The sequence below is a fragment of the Chroicocephalus ridibundus genome, chromosome Z (genome assembly GCF_963924245.1).
Source record: "Chroicocephalus ridibundus chromosome Z, bChrRid1.1, whole genome shotgun sequence".
Classification (NCBI taxonomy): domain Eukaryota; kingdom Metazoa; phylum Chordata; class Aves; order Charadriiformes; family Laridae; genus Chroicocephalus; species Chroicocephalus ridibundus.
The window spans coordinates 7541968-7555241 of record NC_086316.1 but is presented as its reverse complement, the minus strand read 5'-3'; the positions used below and the strand labels follow the sequence as shown (position 1 = coordinate 7555241).

At 38.1% G+C, this 13274-nt stretch overlaps 1 protein-coding gene across 1 annotated transcript in view; it reads left to right on the top strand.

Moving 5' to 3' along the window:
- Nucleotides 1-13274, top strand: part of XRCC4 (X-ray repair cross complementing 4) — a 190392-nt gene that overhangs the window by 15081 nt on the left and 162037 nt on the right. Inside the window, exons 2-3 of the mRNA XM_063321191.1 lie at nucleotides 2874-3023; nucleotides 11796-11983. Coding sequence (XP_063177261.1) covers nucleotides 2885-3023; nucleotides 11796-11983 — 327 coding nt within the window. The 5' untranslated portion in view covers nucleotides 2874-2884. The remainder of the gene's footprint in view (nucleotides 1-2873; nucleotides 3024-11795; nucleotides 11984-13274) is intronic.

Below are 13274 nucleotides of genomic sequence, written 5' to 3'. Positions count from 1 at the left end.
CATTTTATGCTCTCTTGTAAAATTGTTTGTTCAAAGATACACAATACAATGTTGAAAAGCTTGACAACTGTATTTTGCATTTTATTATGAAATACAGAACATTCTTCTGCGTTGTACCTCCTCGGCGTTTTTGTTTTTATTGAAGTCGTGTTTTACTGCAGGTATACAAATTGTGTGGAAGCTTTCTCAGTTCTGCTGACAGGCTCTTCCCTTAAGCTGGCAAAGGACCTTTTAAGAATGATGTCTACATAGAACCTTCATTTTTAGCTGTTCCACCTCACTTGAGTGAAATACTAATGTGTGAAGATAGATGCATGGGAAGCACAGTATTATGATATCAGATGAATTTAATCTCAGGCCTTAGAGACTTTGTTAGTGCTTCTTTAAATAAATAAATTTCCTTTCCTGTGTGACTCTTAACATCGGTTTTTCTGACTGAGGACTGACACTTTGTTCTCTTTATTAATAGTCATATAAATAGAGCAGTCTACATTAAAAAGGAAGCCTCAGGTGCAGGTGGCTTTCACTGGATGCTGCTCTGCTTTGTGATAAGAATCAAATGCAACAAGCAAAAACTCCCCATTAAACTATATATATGCATCAGTACCTTGTATGCTGTCTGCCTGGGTTATGAGTGACTGTTTTACAATCTTTAAGTAAAAAAGAATAAAGTCTTTTTAAAAAGATTGTCTTTCAGAGAAGGACTTTTATGAAAATATTTCACAAGAGACTCTATTTTTACAGAACAAGCAAAACGCAAAAGGGAATCTGGCAGGCAAAGGAGAACACATGCCTGTGTGCTTAAACATACTACACACATGACTTGTGCTTCCTGACCTGTGCTCTTTATTGACCCGTGTCCAGGCAGTTAGTGCACTACAGATCTTTAAAATGGTGTTAGCTCTATAAACACTAATTGCAAGGGCCTGTTCCAGGCTTCCATGCCCCAAATATTTCTTTTTCTGTTCTTGCTTACAGGTGCACAGACATATCTGTAGATTTTCTGAAATGGCCATTTGATTAGATGGAAATGGAAGACTTTTTTGGGGTGGTTCAAACTAAGTTTTCAATATTGCTTTTAAGTAACTTTTAGTTTCTGGCACATTTTCTGTGAGTAGAAATGCAGAGTATGACATCTGTAATAGTATAAGCAGCGGTGGGTTATGGATGTAAATGGGAAAGTTATTCCTCTTACTGCTTTTGGTGAGAATTTATGATGCTTAGTAACATGTACGTGATTTATCTCCCTCTACTCCTACTATAGCTTTTGGATCCTAAACTCCTCAGAAGAATATTCTAAACAGGAAAATGTTATGGTGCTTACATGTACTGAAGCTTTAAACTGGAAAAATAAAGTTAGTGCTTTGTGTATTGGGTAATGAAAATTCAGTGGGTAGTCAGGAATGCTGGAAGTGCCTAGTGACATGTTTTAGCCAAAGTTCAGTCTGGAATTAGTAGCAGGCACTTTACATCATGTTCCTCTTATTGTTTCAAAATGCTATTTGTTGGTGCAAGGTGATCTGTATTGTGGTTTAATTAGCCAGCAGAAGTTGTTAATGTGTTGTTTCATTAATCTTATTGATATCTATAATGAATGTTTATTTTATTGACAATGCAGCTGTTGTCTAGTTGTTAATACACCTTTATGCTTGAAAAATAAGTCTTACGTTCACATATTTTGCTGCTTTTGAATACTGTGCACTTGTCTGGACAAGGGAAAGACATTTTCAAACGTTGTTGAGTGCAGAGTTGAGCAAAGGTCAGACACAGTGCAGTCAACTGCAGTTAAAACTGTTCCTCCTAACCTGAAAATGCCAACTTTTTGTGAGGCCAATAGCAGTTAAATCTGTATCTAGATTTGGCTCTCAGTGTCCATAAGCAGAGAAAGGCCTGAACTGAGCCTAATCATGATTACTTATTACTACACTTTAGATGGAAAACTTGATAGAGCTTACAATACCTAACCTGTACTCACTCCACATAGTTTAAATGCTGCAGTTACGTTTTTCCTGCTTTTATCAATACATGCTATTTTTAATGTGTGAATGAACATATCATTCACTTCATTCTTCTAAAACAGAAAAATAAAAAATTAAAAAGCCTAAAACAACTGAACACCCCAAAACAAACTCCTCAGGTACTGGACAACATGAAGCATTCTCAATGAAAATACAGTATGCAATGTTGACTTCAGAATTGGCTGTTTCTTCATTATTCTGTGGAGCAAATTGCCAAATGGAGTTTTAAAGTTCTTGAGTACTCTAAGGATTTATTATTGTCAGATTAGACTATACATAAATACATGGGATTCTTAGAAAGTCTTAGGTCAAGTACAGATTGTCGAGTTGCTTTAATACTGAGTGAAAAAATCACACCATGGCATCATAAATTTTGTTGTTCTCAGCATTCATTTTTGTTTAAATCATTTCTTTGGTTGCTGGTATCCACTACAACCTCTGCTTTGCAGTGAAGCTTAGTAGCATGCTTTCACATGGCAGTCTTCCAGATGAATATTGATTATATTTAATTATATTCCATGTGCTGTATGTTGGGTGAGAGTGGATGGTAAGTTAAAAACATATCAATGGGGAAGTACTCTGTATTGTAATTTTCTGTTCCCCAGTTTCCTTTGCTTCTTAATTTGTTACAGTTCAAATATATTTGATCGTTGGCGCTGTTCCTTTAAACCTTACTTATTGTAATCCACTTTTCTGTTTGGAAATATCATCAGTTCTCTGAAGAACTGAGTTTGTGGAGGAAAGTGAAATAAAATTTTAAGTATGCTTATATTTGTGTTATTTTTTTCCAAAGCTAGTTACGTAAAACTGCTAAGCACTTCTGTTTATAACAAGATTATCTTACTTCTTAAACAGGTGTCTGGAAAATGGAGAAGACTTTGAACAGAATTCATCCAGTTTCTCATCCAGAAGAAACATATTTTCTACAAGTATCATGGGAAAAAGATTTAGGCACTGGATTTGGTATAATACTTAGTGATGGTCAGTGTGCATGGACTGGGAAAGGTAATAATGGAAAGAAAAAAAAATATGGAATTACTACTGCTCTTTATGATTATTTTTAAACACTTTCTAAACCGTGATCCACAACTTGCATAAAAAAACTATTTATGAGCATTGACCTCTCCCCAGTGATGGAGGATGTGAGGTTCATGATCTTCTGAGATATGTTCAGAGATCTTTCAAGTCTGGACAGGTTCTGTGTCAAATCTAATACTAATTCGTTTATCATATGGATATGCAAGGTTTTGTTCTTTCCCAAGAATATAAATTATTGCATGATATTGGAGTACTGCTTCTGTGTCTTCTCCAGATCCTTGAACACATATGTCATGCAACTTCCATTTGCAAATTATAGTTTATGAAGAATTTAATTGCAGATGTTTTTTACATGGATTCATGAAATCGTAATTATTAAGATGGCTGTATCTGACACTCAGGTGAATTTTTGAGGAGAAAGGCAAAAAAAAAAGTTTTTTTTACTGGGCATAAATTATCAGAAGGAAAAAAAATAGCCGATGGGATTTTTTCCCCCACTCAGAAACCTGAATAAGAGGGTGCATGCTTCTTAATACGTGCATGCTTCTCTCATTCGTGCCTAGCAAAAGACGGAAAGATTTGTGTGTTCCTTTAGAAATGTTTCAAATACTTGATCAAAAACCTTTCTCTCAGTGGCAAAAATATTTCAAAGGGAGGTAAGAATTATATATTTTACAGTGTATTGTAGGCAAAAAGGTTTTTCTGACTCTTTCTGAATTATAACAACAGATGTCCACATAGTTCTTGCCTACTTTCCTTCCTTCCTTCTCCGTGACCAATAGACATTGTTTCTCCCCAGTTCCTACATAAGCCAAGCTTTCAAATAGGCCTGAGATAGATAGATAGATATACATATAAAAATACTGCTTTGTGTATATATATACACACATACACACACACGTATACATACATATACACATGTATACAAGCTATACATATGTGTATGTATATATAGTTCCTGTGTATAAAATAAGCATAATGATTCATTAACCTTCCTTTGGATACAATTTTTACCTTTTTTTCTTTCAGATCTAGCAAACGACTAACTAAAATATCTCATACGTATTAAATCTGCTCTTCCACATTCCTTTTAACATTTCAAACACACCATTGATTAGGAGTTCCAGCACATGACAAATACATGTGTTCCAATGCTGGTTGCCTGTACTCTGGGATGAAAGGTTTTTCTTTCTTGGTTTGACAATAGGATAGTCAAGCTATATATTTTTGAAAGTAATGAAAAGGATGCTAACATTGATAAATACTTAACTAATTGATCATATTAGTTTTTCTGTTTAAAAGCTTTTATGGTTGTTCTTATGTAACTGTAAAATCCCCAGCTTAAAAGTCGCAAAAAGCTGACTCTTTAAATCTGTTATTTTTCTAAGTAAAAGCTGTGTTACTACAACTGGAGGAGTGTAGAAAAAATATGTAAACACAGTTCTAATTTTGTTAACTTCCTGCATCTGGCAGAATGGCTGGATGATCATTTCCCCAAATAGAGGACCAGTGAAAGCAAGATGACCTCACTCTATTAAAAAGAAAGAAACAAACCCACAGCCATTTAGCATGAGCACTGGGTACTCATCCAAAGGAGAGCGCTTCTATTTCTGATATTCTGCAGGAATCTGATACATTTCTAAGGAATCCCTATTGAATTTGTAGACCTTTGAATAATTTCATTAGGAGTTGAAGTTCTTGTGCATGCTTTTTTACTGCACAGATCTGTGTTTTCATACGCTTGCCGTTGTTTTTCATCACTTTTTCTAAGTTACTACATCATGTTTGGGACTGCTTAGATTCTAAATTCAAAACCTGGGAGGAGGGAAAGCAGTGGTCAGAAAATTCTTGCTTTGGGAAATCCCTTTTGAGTTTCTCATGCTGTGGATTATTTTGCTTGGCAAGACCTAGCAGGAAGTGAATGAGAGTTGCTGATGGAGTTGTCTTTTATGGTTTTTGTATATTTAATGTGGTGATGAAAAGTGTTGGGAGTCTTAATTAAGGAGAAAAAAAAAGTGAAATCTTTGGGGGAGGAGAAACACACAATAAATGTGATCTATTCACTTGTTATTGGGTTAAAGAACTACAGATATATGGATTTATACATTTTGTGTTTCTCTAAAGATTGATCAGTTCTGCTAGTTTTATAAGATAAAGGAACGTGTAGCATGTACAGGCACCACAGGAGAAAACACCCACAATGCTCTAGTACTGTATATTAGTAGCTTTGGAGTTTTTTAACTTTTTTATTTTAATTAAAAGTTTATACATCTATCTGTCTGTCTATTTTTCTCAGTGTTTAAGTCATTGTTCTAGACAAATGCATATTTTTTTTCAAGTATTTCCAACTTACTTTTTCCGCCCCTCTTTGCCTCATGCTGCAACGGATTCCACAGTTCTGTCTGTACTGGTTTTGGGGGATTGCTGATATACTAGTGGCCTTTTCTCAGCTCTGTCTAGTGTCCTGTGTAAGAAATAAGATAGGTAATGAGAAAATGTTTGGTGGCTGTAGCTTATAATAAAATATAAATGTTTTGATCTTAAATTTCTTGCCTTTCTTTCCCACTCAGTTCTTGCTATTTGTAGTGGATTATTAGCTCTGCAAGGTGAGTTGTTGACCAGCACTGTAGCCCCACTTGTTCACTGACTTATAGGCTTAGCTTTTTTCCTGACAGTAGTTCCATTGTACCATTGTTTACATGAACATTAAAAGTGCTGCTTTCAGTTAAAAAAAACCAAAAAAACCCAAAAAACTAAAAAAAAAAAAAAAAACAACAAAAAAACAAATCCAAAACCAAGATGCAGCTCGCAATTGTTAGTCTTAAGCCTTTGTGATAACATCCATTCCATGCTTAAAATAAGTTTTAAAAATCTTGGAAAATACTTTTACTAGTTCATCTAAGATGCTTAGATGTGTTCAGAGGGTTCAACGTTTGGCTTACAGTGAGGCAGGGAAGAACTGATGGCACATGCAATGGATAGTGTACGTGTACAGCCTCCAGCTTTGCAGCACTGTTTGTAAGAGTGTCAAGTCCTGTTCTGAAATTCATTCCTGTCAGTCTTAATGTGTGGGGATTAGTGTACAACTGACTTTGACTTAGCAGTTGCTTGCTTGTAGGTCTTTTCATGTTTGTGGTGTTGCATGCTGCCTTTGCTCTTGCTCATGGCCCTGTATGCCAGCTGCAGGTGTGTCTGGCATGTGGGGAAGGAGGCTGTGATGCAGCATTGCAGCTAAATAGTGTAGCTTTGCACTCAAAGTCCTTTTTGTAGGACAAGTACTAGGTGGCTATATACGTGGCCCTCTGTTTTAGCCTCTTTCTCTTCATGTATTAGGAAAGGGTGTTACATATTTAAAAAAAAAAGTGGTTTCACTGCATGTCCATGCACTGAAAAAGGATTCTGTTGTACCTTTGTCCATTTCTCTGTCTTGTGTTCCCTTTCACAATGATATTTTAAACCCCAACTAGGTGAAGAGGGCTGCTACGTACTTTTGCTCTGTTTAAACTTGTCTTGGGTTATAGGAATAAATTTGAAAAGTTCCTCAAACGATGATACTAAAATATAAATGTTTTGAATCTTTAGTTTATCAGGTGTCTCAGAGTATTTCAGTGCCCTAAAGTTCATCAGTATTAGGCTATACACGAAAAACATTTATGTACGATTGCCCATTACATCTGCTGCAATGGACAACAGAATACAGTTTCTGTTTCGGGATATGTGCTTTTATGAAGAGCACGCATATCGAGTTTACAGATCTGTAGGGACATACAGTTATAATATGTCACACTCCTCCCTGGCCTCTTTTTTTTCCAACCCCCTTCATTTTCATTTTCTTCCTCTGCAATATAGATAATCCATCTTATAATGTAAGGGTAAGAGCATCCTCCCCACTCTAGGAATACTGATTATGAAGTTATTTTATATCTGGTTTATTCTAATGCACGCTCTGCAGGACTCCTATATTCTTTTTAGTGTATAGTGACATTTCTGCAATTTCTGACATCTGCTGAATGTTTGTGTTGTTGCAGATCTGGTGAAAGGCTATGTATTATGCCTTGTCCTTTTACTTTTTGTTAGGCTAGTATGAATGTGACAGATTTCTTGTGGTATCTTTAAAAGAAGAGGGGAACAGAGAATACTCATTTTTAAGTGTTTTCTCTTTGGGTTAATACAGGGAACTTTGTGACAGACTTCAGACTGCCATAGGCCTGACACTTCACATCTTAGTGTGATGAAGTCTGACTTGCTCATATTCATTCAGCCGAAGTAAATTCTTATTTTTTTTTTTTTCTTATCCTAACTCCAAAACAGTTCCCTTGCATCCCTTTGCTTTCTGTCTTTTGAAGAACCTAACACATTTGATTCTGCCTAGGAAAAAAGTGCCTTGTGCTAGGGGATAACTAATGTGATTCTCACCCACTAATTTATCCTTTTAACTGAGTGTATCTGCAGGCTCAGATTTTCCACAGAAGGGGGTGATTTCTCCTTGTATCAACGGTTTGTTTCCTTGTAGTGGTGACATTACCATGCTCTCTCTTGCCACCTGCATCTCCTTTTTCATCTAGCTGTTTGCCCGTGTCTTATAAACAGAGTAATAGAGTGGGGTGTTGGTGACTGACGTGCCTTATCAGATTTTGCAGACATATGGTAATCACTTAAGGTGATTAGCAAGGTAGTATTTCTTTTTTGTATGCACAAGCAGTTGATGTATTTGTGGATAGATGTGAATAGATTATTGTGACTTGTTAAAGGGAAGAAAAAAAAAGCACAAAAACCTTCCCTCAGTTAAGTCTAAGATCAATTAAGTCTACATGTTTTCCATATTTTGAGATGTATAGAGAGGAGGACTACAAAAGCTAATACTTATGAACAAGGAAGAGCCGGGTGGGTGAGTCAAGGCTGGGAGCAGCCTTTGGCTTTAGTGACTATTGAGTTGATGGAGTTCAGGATCGTGAGAGGAGGGAATAGAGTAAAAAGCAGGATAGCGCCCTAGATTTCAAGAGAGTAGACTTTGACCTCTTCCAGGATCTCTTTAGAAAAATCCTATGGAATATGGCTCTGGAGAGAAGAGAGATCCAAGAGAGGTGGTTGATCTTTCATGGATCGCCTCCTCCAAGCTCAAAAATGCTTTATTTCTCTGGAGCAGGAAATCAAGCAAAGGTGGCAGGAAGCCTGCATGGATGAACAAGGGGCTCCTGGCTAAACTTGGGCATAAAAAGGAAGTGGGCATGAGCCAGGGGAAGGTGACCAGGGAGGGGTATAGACATGGTGACCACGCATGCAGGGATGGGGTTAGGAAAGCCAGAGCCCACCTGGAATAGCGTCTGGAAAGGGTTATGGAGGACTTCTGCAGCCCACTCAGCAGCAAAGGGAAGATAAGGGAAAATGTGGACCTGCTGTGGAATGTGGCAGGGGGACTGGTGACAAAGGACGTGGAAAAGGCTGAGGTACTACTCAGTGCCATCCTTGCCTGAGTCTTTGCTGGTTAAGATTTGTTGTCAGAAATCCAGAGCCTCTCAGATCAGTGGGAAAAACAGGTGCAAAGGAGACTTACCATTGCAGGAGGATCATGTTAGAGACTATCTTAAGAAACTGGATGTATGCTAGTCTGTGCGACCTGACTGGATGAGACTAGGAGTACATGGGATCTGCCCTGTGTCACTGTGAGGCCACTCTTGATTATTTTTGCAAGGTAATAGTGATTAGGGGACGTTTTTAGGGACAGGAAGAAATGTCTCTCCCATCTTTGGGAAGGGTAAGGGGATGAATCTGGGTAAGTCAAGGCTGGTCACCCAGAGGGTGCTGGAGGAATAATCCTGGAAACCATTTCAAAAAATAGTAAGGACAAGATGGTGAGCAGTCAGTATGGATTTACAAAAGGGAAATCATGTCTCACCCACCCAATAACCACCTCTGAAGAAATTACTCGTTTGTTGAGTGAGGGGAGGGCAGTGGATGTTGTTTATTTTGGCTTTAGCTAGCAAGGCCTTCAACGCTGCGTCCTCCAACATCCACATAGACAAACTAGTAAAGTATGGACTAGATGAATGAACAGATGAACAGTAAAATGGATCAAGTCCAGCCAGTTCAACCAGATCCCAAAGGGTTGTGATCAGTAGCATGAATTTTAGCTGAAGGCCAGTTACTAGTGACCCTGTACCACAGGCGCCAATCAATACTGGGTCCAGTCCTGTTAACATCTTCATTAATCACTTGGATGATGACATGGTGCATCCTCAGCAAGTTTACAAGGTACAAAACTGGGGGGAAGGGTTGATAGAGGACTGAGTTGCCATTCAGCCTGGACAGGCTGCAGAAACGGGCTGACAGGAACCTTGTGAAATTCAACAAAGGGAAATGCAAAACTGTGCACGTGGGGAGGAAGAAGCCCCCAGCCTGTACTGGTACCTTGGGTGATTGGCTGGAAGCAGGTCCCTTGTTGAAAAGGACCTGGGAGTCCTGGTGGACAAGAAGTTGAATATGGGCGAGCAGTGTGGCAAAGGTGGCCAACTGCCTCCTGGTCTGCGTTAGGAAGAGTGTTGCCAGCAGGACAAGGGAGGTGGTCCTTCCCCTCTGCTCAGCCCTGGTGTCCAGTTCTGGGCTCTCCAGCATGAGAAAGACATGAATTTATGGAATTGAGTCCAGTGATGGTCTATGGAGATGACAGAAGGACTTGAGCATCTGTCATGCTAGGAGGTGTTGAGAGAGCTGGGACTGTGCAGCCTGGAGGGGAGAAGGCTCAAGGAGATTTTGTCGATGTGTATTAATTAATACCTGATGAGAGGGAGTAACAAAGATACAGCCAGGCTCTTCTCAGTGATGTCCAGTGAAAGGACAAGAGGTAATGGGCACAAATGGAAATAAAAGGAATTCCATTTAAACACAGGAAAAAACTTTTTTACCATAGGGGTGACCAAGCACCAGAACAGATAGGCTGGAAAGGACAGGGAGCCTCAGTCCTTGGAGATATTCAAAACTCATTCAAAACATGGTCCTGAGCAACCTTTGTAGTTGACCCTTCTTTGATCAATGGAGTTGGATTAGACAATCTCCAGAGGTCCCTTCCAACCTCAACCACTCTTGAATCTGTGAAAATAAGCTAAAATTACTGAAGGTGCAGAAGTAATCAAGAAATCCTGAAGTGTGTGAGGATATAAATAGTCATAGCAAATAATTATACATTTACCTCTTTGCTTTATTTTTATACGATGGATTGGTTTGATATGTGCTGCCTCCTTTGCAATACGAGGTTAGCTACTATGTCAAGAAGAAGATTGGAGAAAAATGAGGCAATTTGAACAGGCTCGTGTTTGATTGAAATGCTGTTCTATTTCTATCAGTATGAGTTCAATACATGTGCAAGCTTATGTCTCAATGTGAAACTATCTTCAAAGGCATTTTTATAGAGAAGAAATAGTTATTAATAGGGATTTTAAGGGGGATACTTTTTCAAGTCACCTGAGTTCTGTGAAGGATATGTTCTGGGGGTTGTGGGGGTTGTTTTATTGAGTTTTTGGGTTGGTTTTTGTTATGTGTGCTTTTGTTTGCTTGTTTGGTTTTGTTTTGTGTTGGTTTTTTGGTTTTTTTCACAAACTAATGTCCTTTTGTGTATCTTGCTTTCTCAAATGCTGGGCAAATAATAGAAAGGTCTAAGAGCAAGCAGGGGTAAATGACAATCTGGAGCAGTCTTCCTCAGAGGATTGGTCAGAAGAAAAAGAAACACTTTTGTTAATCAAGTAAACAATCTAAAATACTGTATCGGTAGGCTAGACATTAAAGCGTGCATTACGTTATACACATCCTATCTTAACTTTAATTTAGAGTCTTTGCTTATATCTGTCTGTGCTAGAAACTGCACTCTTCATAGAGATCATTATTGTGATTAATATTTGATCTCTAAAAGTATTGAGGAAACAGTATGTAGAATAAAATAAAAAGGAAGGAAAATAACCAGGGGTCCAGGTGGTAAAATCAAGAACTGTTGCTTGCTACTCCTAGTGAAAGATGATGAATCTTGGTAAGCTGCAATTTCAGTTTGAGCGTTAACCAAAAGAAGATTTAGGAAGAAATACAGGATCAGAAGCAGACGGGAAAGGCTATCATGGTTCTTAATGACAGTACATCTTTAATGGCCTGTTCTGTACTCTATTCAACCATTCTTCATCTTCAAAAGAATGGAATGAAATTTTCTTCGTAGACCTGATGTAATGCAAACTGGAGACGCATCCCCCGTTTAGTGGTCCTTCACTGTGATTAGTAAAACATGGATTTTCAAGTCTCTAGGTGTAGCTTTATTGTAAATTGACAGTTTATTAGCTTTTAAGGTTGTTAAGTTACAGACTTGGAAAACTGGATCAAGAATGCGAAAGGAGACAGTTGCATCTGTTGTCTAATAGGGTTTAGATTCACAGTTTCCAATAAATCATAGTTAAAACATTCCACTCTTTGTTTTAAGGTTACTGTTATTCAGAATAACTTTAGGCAAGTAGAATTGTGGGCTAGTAGCAATAAACCATTTTCAGACAGGGAAAAAAGAGACAGAACGTAATTCTTATGAAAAACACTGTATTCCTGCTACATTTCCATTAGTGTCTGGCACACTGCTATATGTCAAGGAAGGAATAGTATCCTAATATTTGCCTGTCCTTTAAGGTGTGAGCATGTGTCTGTATGTACATATAAATATATATACATGTTCACAAATATGTAAGTATTTCTCACATGTTTTTTTTCTGATAGTGTCTGAAGCTGAAATTTCTAGGGAGGCTGCTGACATGGAAATGAATAGAGAAAAGTATGTTGAAGAACTGAAGAAAGCATTGATAGCTGGGGAAGAATCAGCTGGCAGATATAACTTTGCTATTTCAAGAGATGAAGAAAATATGGAGTGTCACTTCTCCTATGAAAGAAATCTGAAAGATGGCTCTGTAAGTATAGTTAAATGTTTAAATTTGACTGTTAAACTGTGAGGAGGACATTCTTGGTACATTTCTGTATTTTATTAGGTTCTTTTAAGTCAAATAGACCTGTGATGCATATTTCACATTGAATGAATATTGTGAATTCTGCTACAGGCCAAAGTAGGAACAAGTTTGTGGTTTCCTAGCAAAACCTGGTATCAATAGAACTATTTCTATGTTACTTTCTTAAATGCTACTGACTAAGTGTATTACTTCTATTTAAGTTTTGGCTCAGTGTAGTGATGAGACGAGGGAAAACGGTTTAAAACTGAAAGAGGTAGATTTAGGTTAGATATCGGGAAGAAATTCTCTCCTGTGAGGGTGGTGAGCCCCTGGCCCAGGTTGCCCAGAGAAGCTGTGGCTGCCCCATCCCTGGAGGGGTTCAAGGCCAGGTTGGACGGGGCTTGGAGCAACCTGGGCTGGTGGGAGGTGTCCCTGCCCAGGGCAGGGGGGTGGCACTGGGTGGGCTTTAAGGTCCCTTCCAACCCAAACCATTCTATGATTCTGTGATTTATGTTTGGGGTTTTTTTAAGCAGGGTATGCCTACCTGTTGAAGCTGTAGCTTAGGAGGAAGCTGATGCGTTCCATAAGCTGTAACTTTGTTTTTAATTTCTAACTTGAGAAGTGTGCTTCCCTTTTGAAATTCCATCTCCAAATGCACTTCTGCTTTGCTCATTTCTTTCTTCTCTCTCTATACTGTCCTATATAAGGAAACATATTAAAAAGTAAGCAAGATTCTTTTCAAATGCTAAATCATACTTTTAAAATGAACTTGTCTATTACTTTAAATATTTTGGAAGCTAACACTAAAATTGTTTCCTGTGTGGAAATGCATTAAATTACAGCTGGGAATGTGGTTCCATATTGGTTTCTTGGCTGCAAAGGAAAGGACCCTCTTAAAGCAAGAAAGAAGCCAGTATAATCTGTATGTGTAGATGCTTTTGGTTATTTCAGGTTATGGTTTGGTGTTAAAGCTTTTCTGGGGAAGAAGGTAATATAAGGTAACTTTCACTGCTTGTACTTCTCCCCCCCCAAAACAAATTAAATAAAAATTAATGCTCTGTCTTTCCCAAGGTTTGTTACAGCTTCAGTTGTGATAGGATAGCAATTGGGCTGACTGACCGCTTGGCCAAATTAGGCAAATAATTTGGATTTAAAAAGCACTGATTTAAAATTGCAGTGATCCAGTTCAGGGCATAGTTCTGCAAACAGTTTCATTGGCATTACTGAGGGAAAGAAAATTATGAGGAGAGAATGG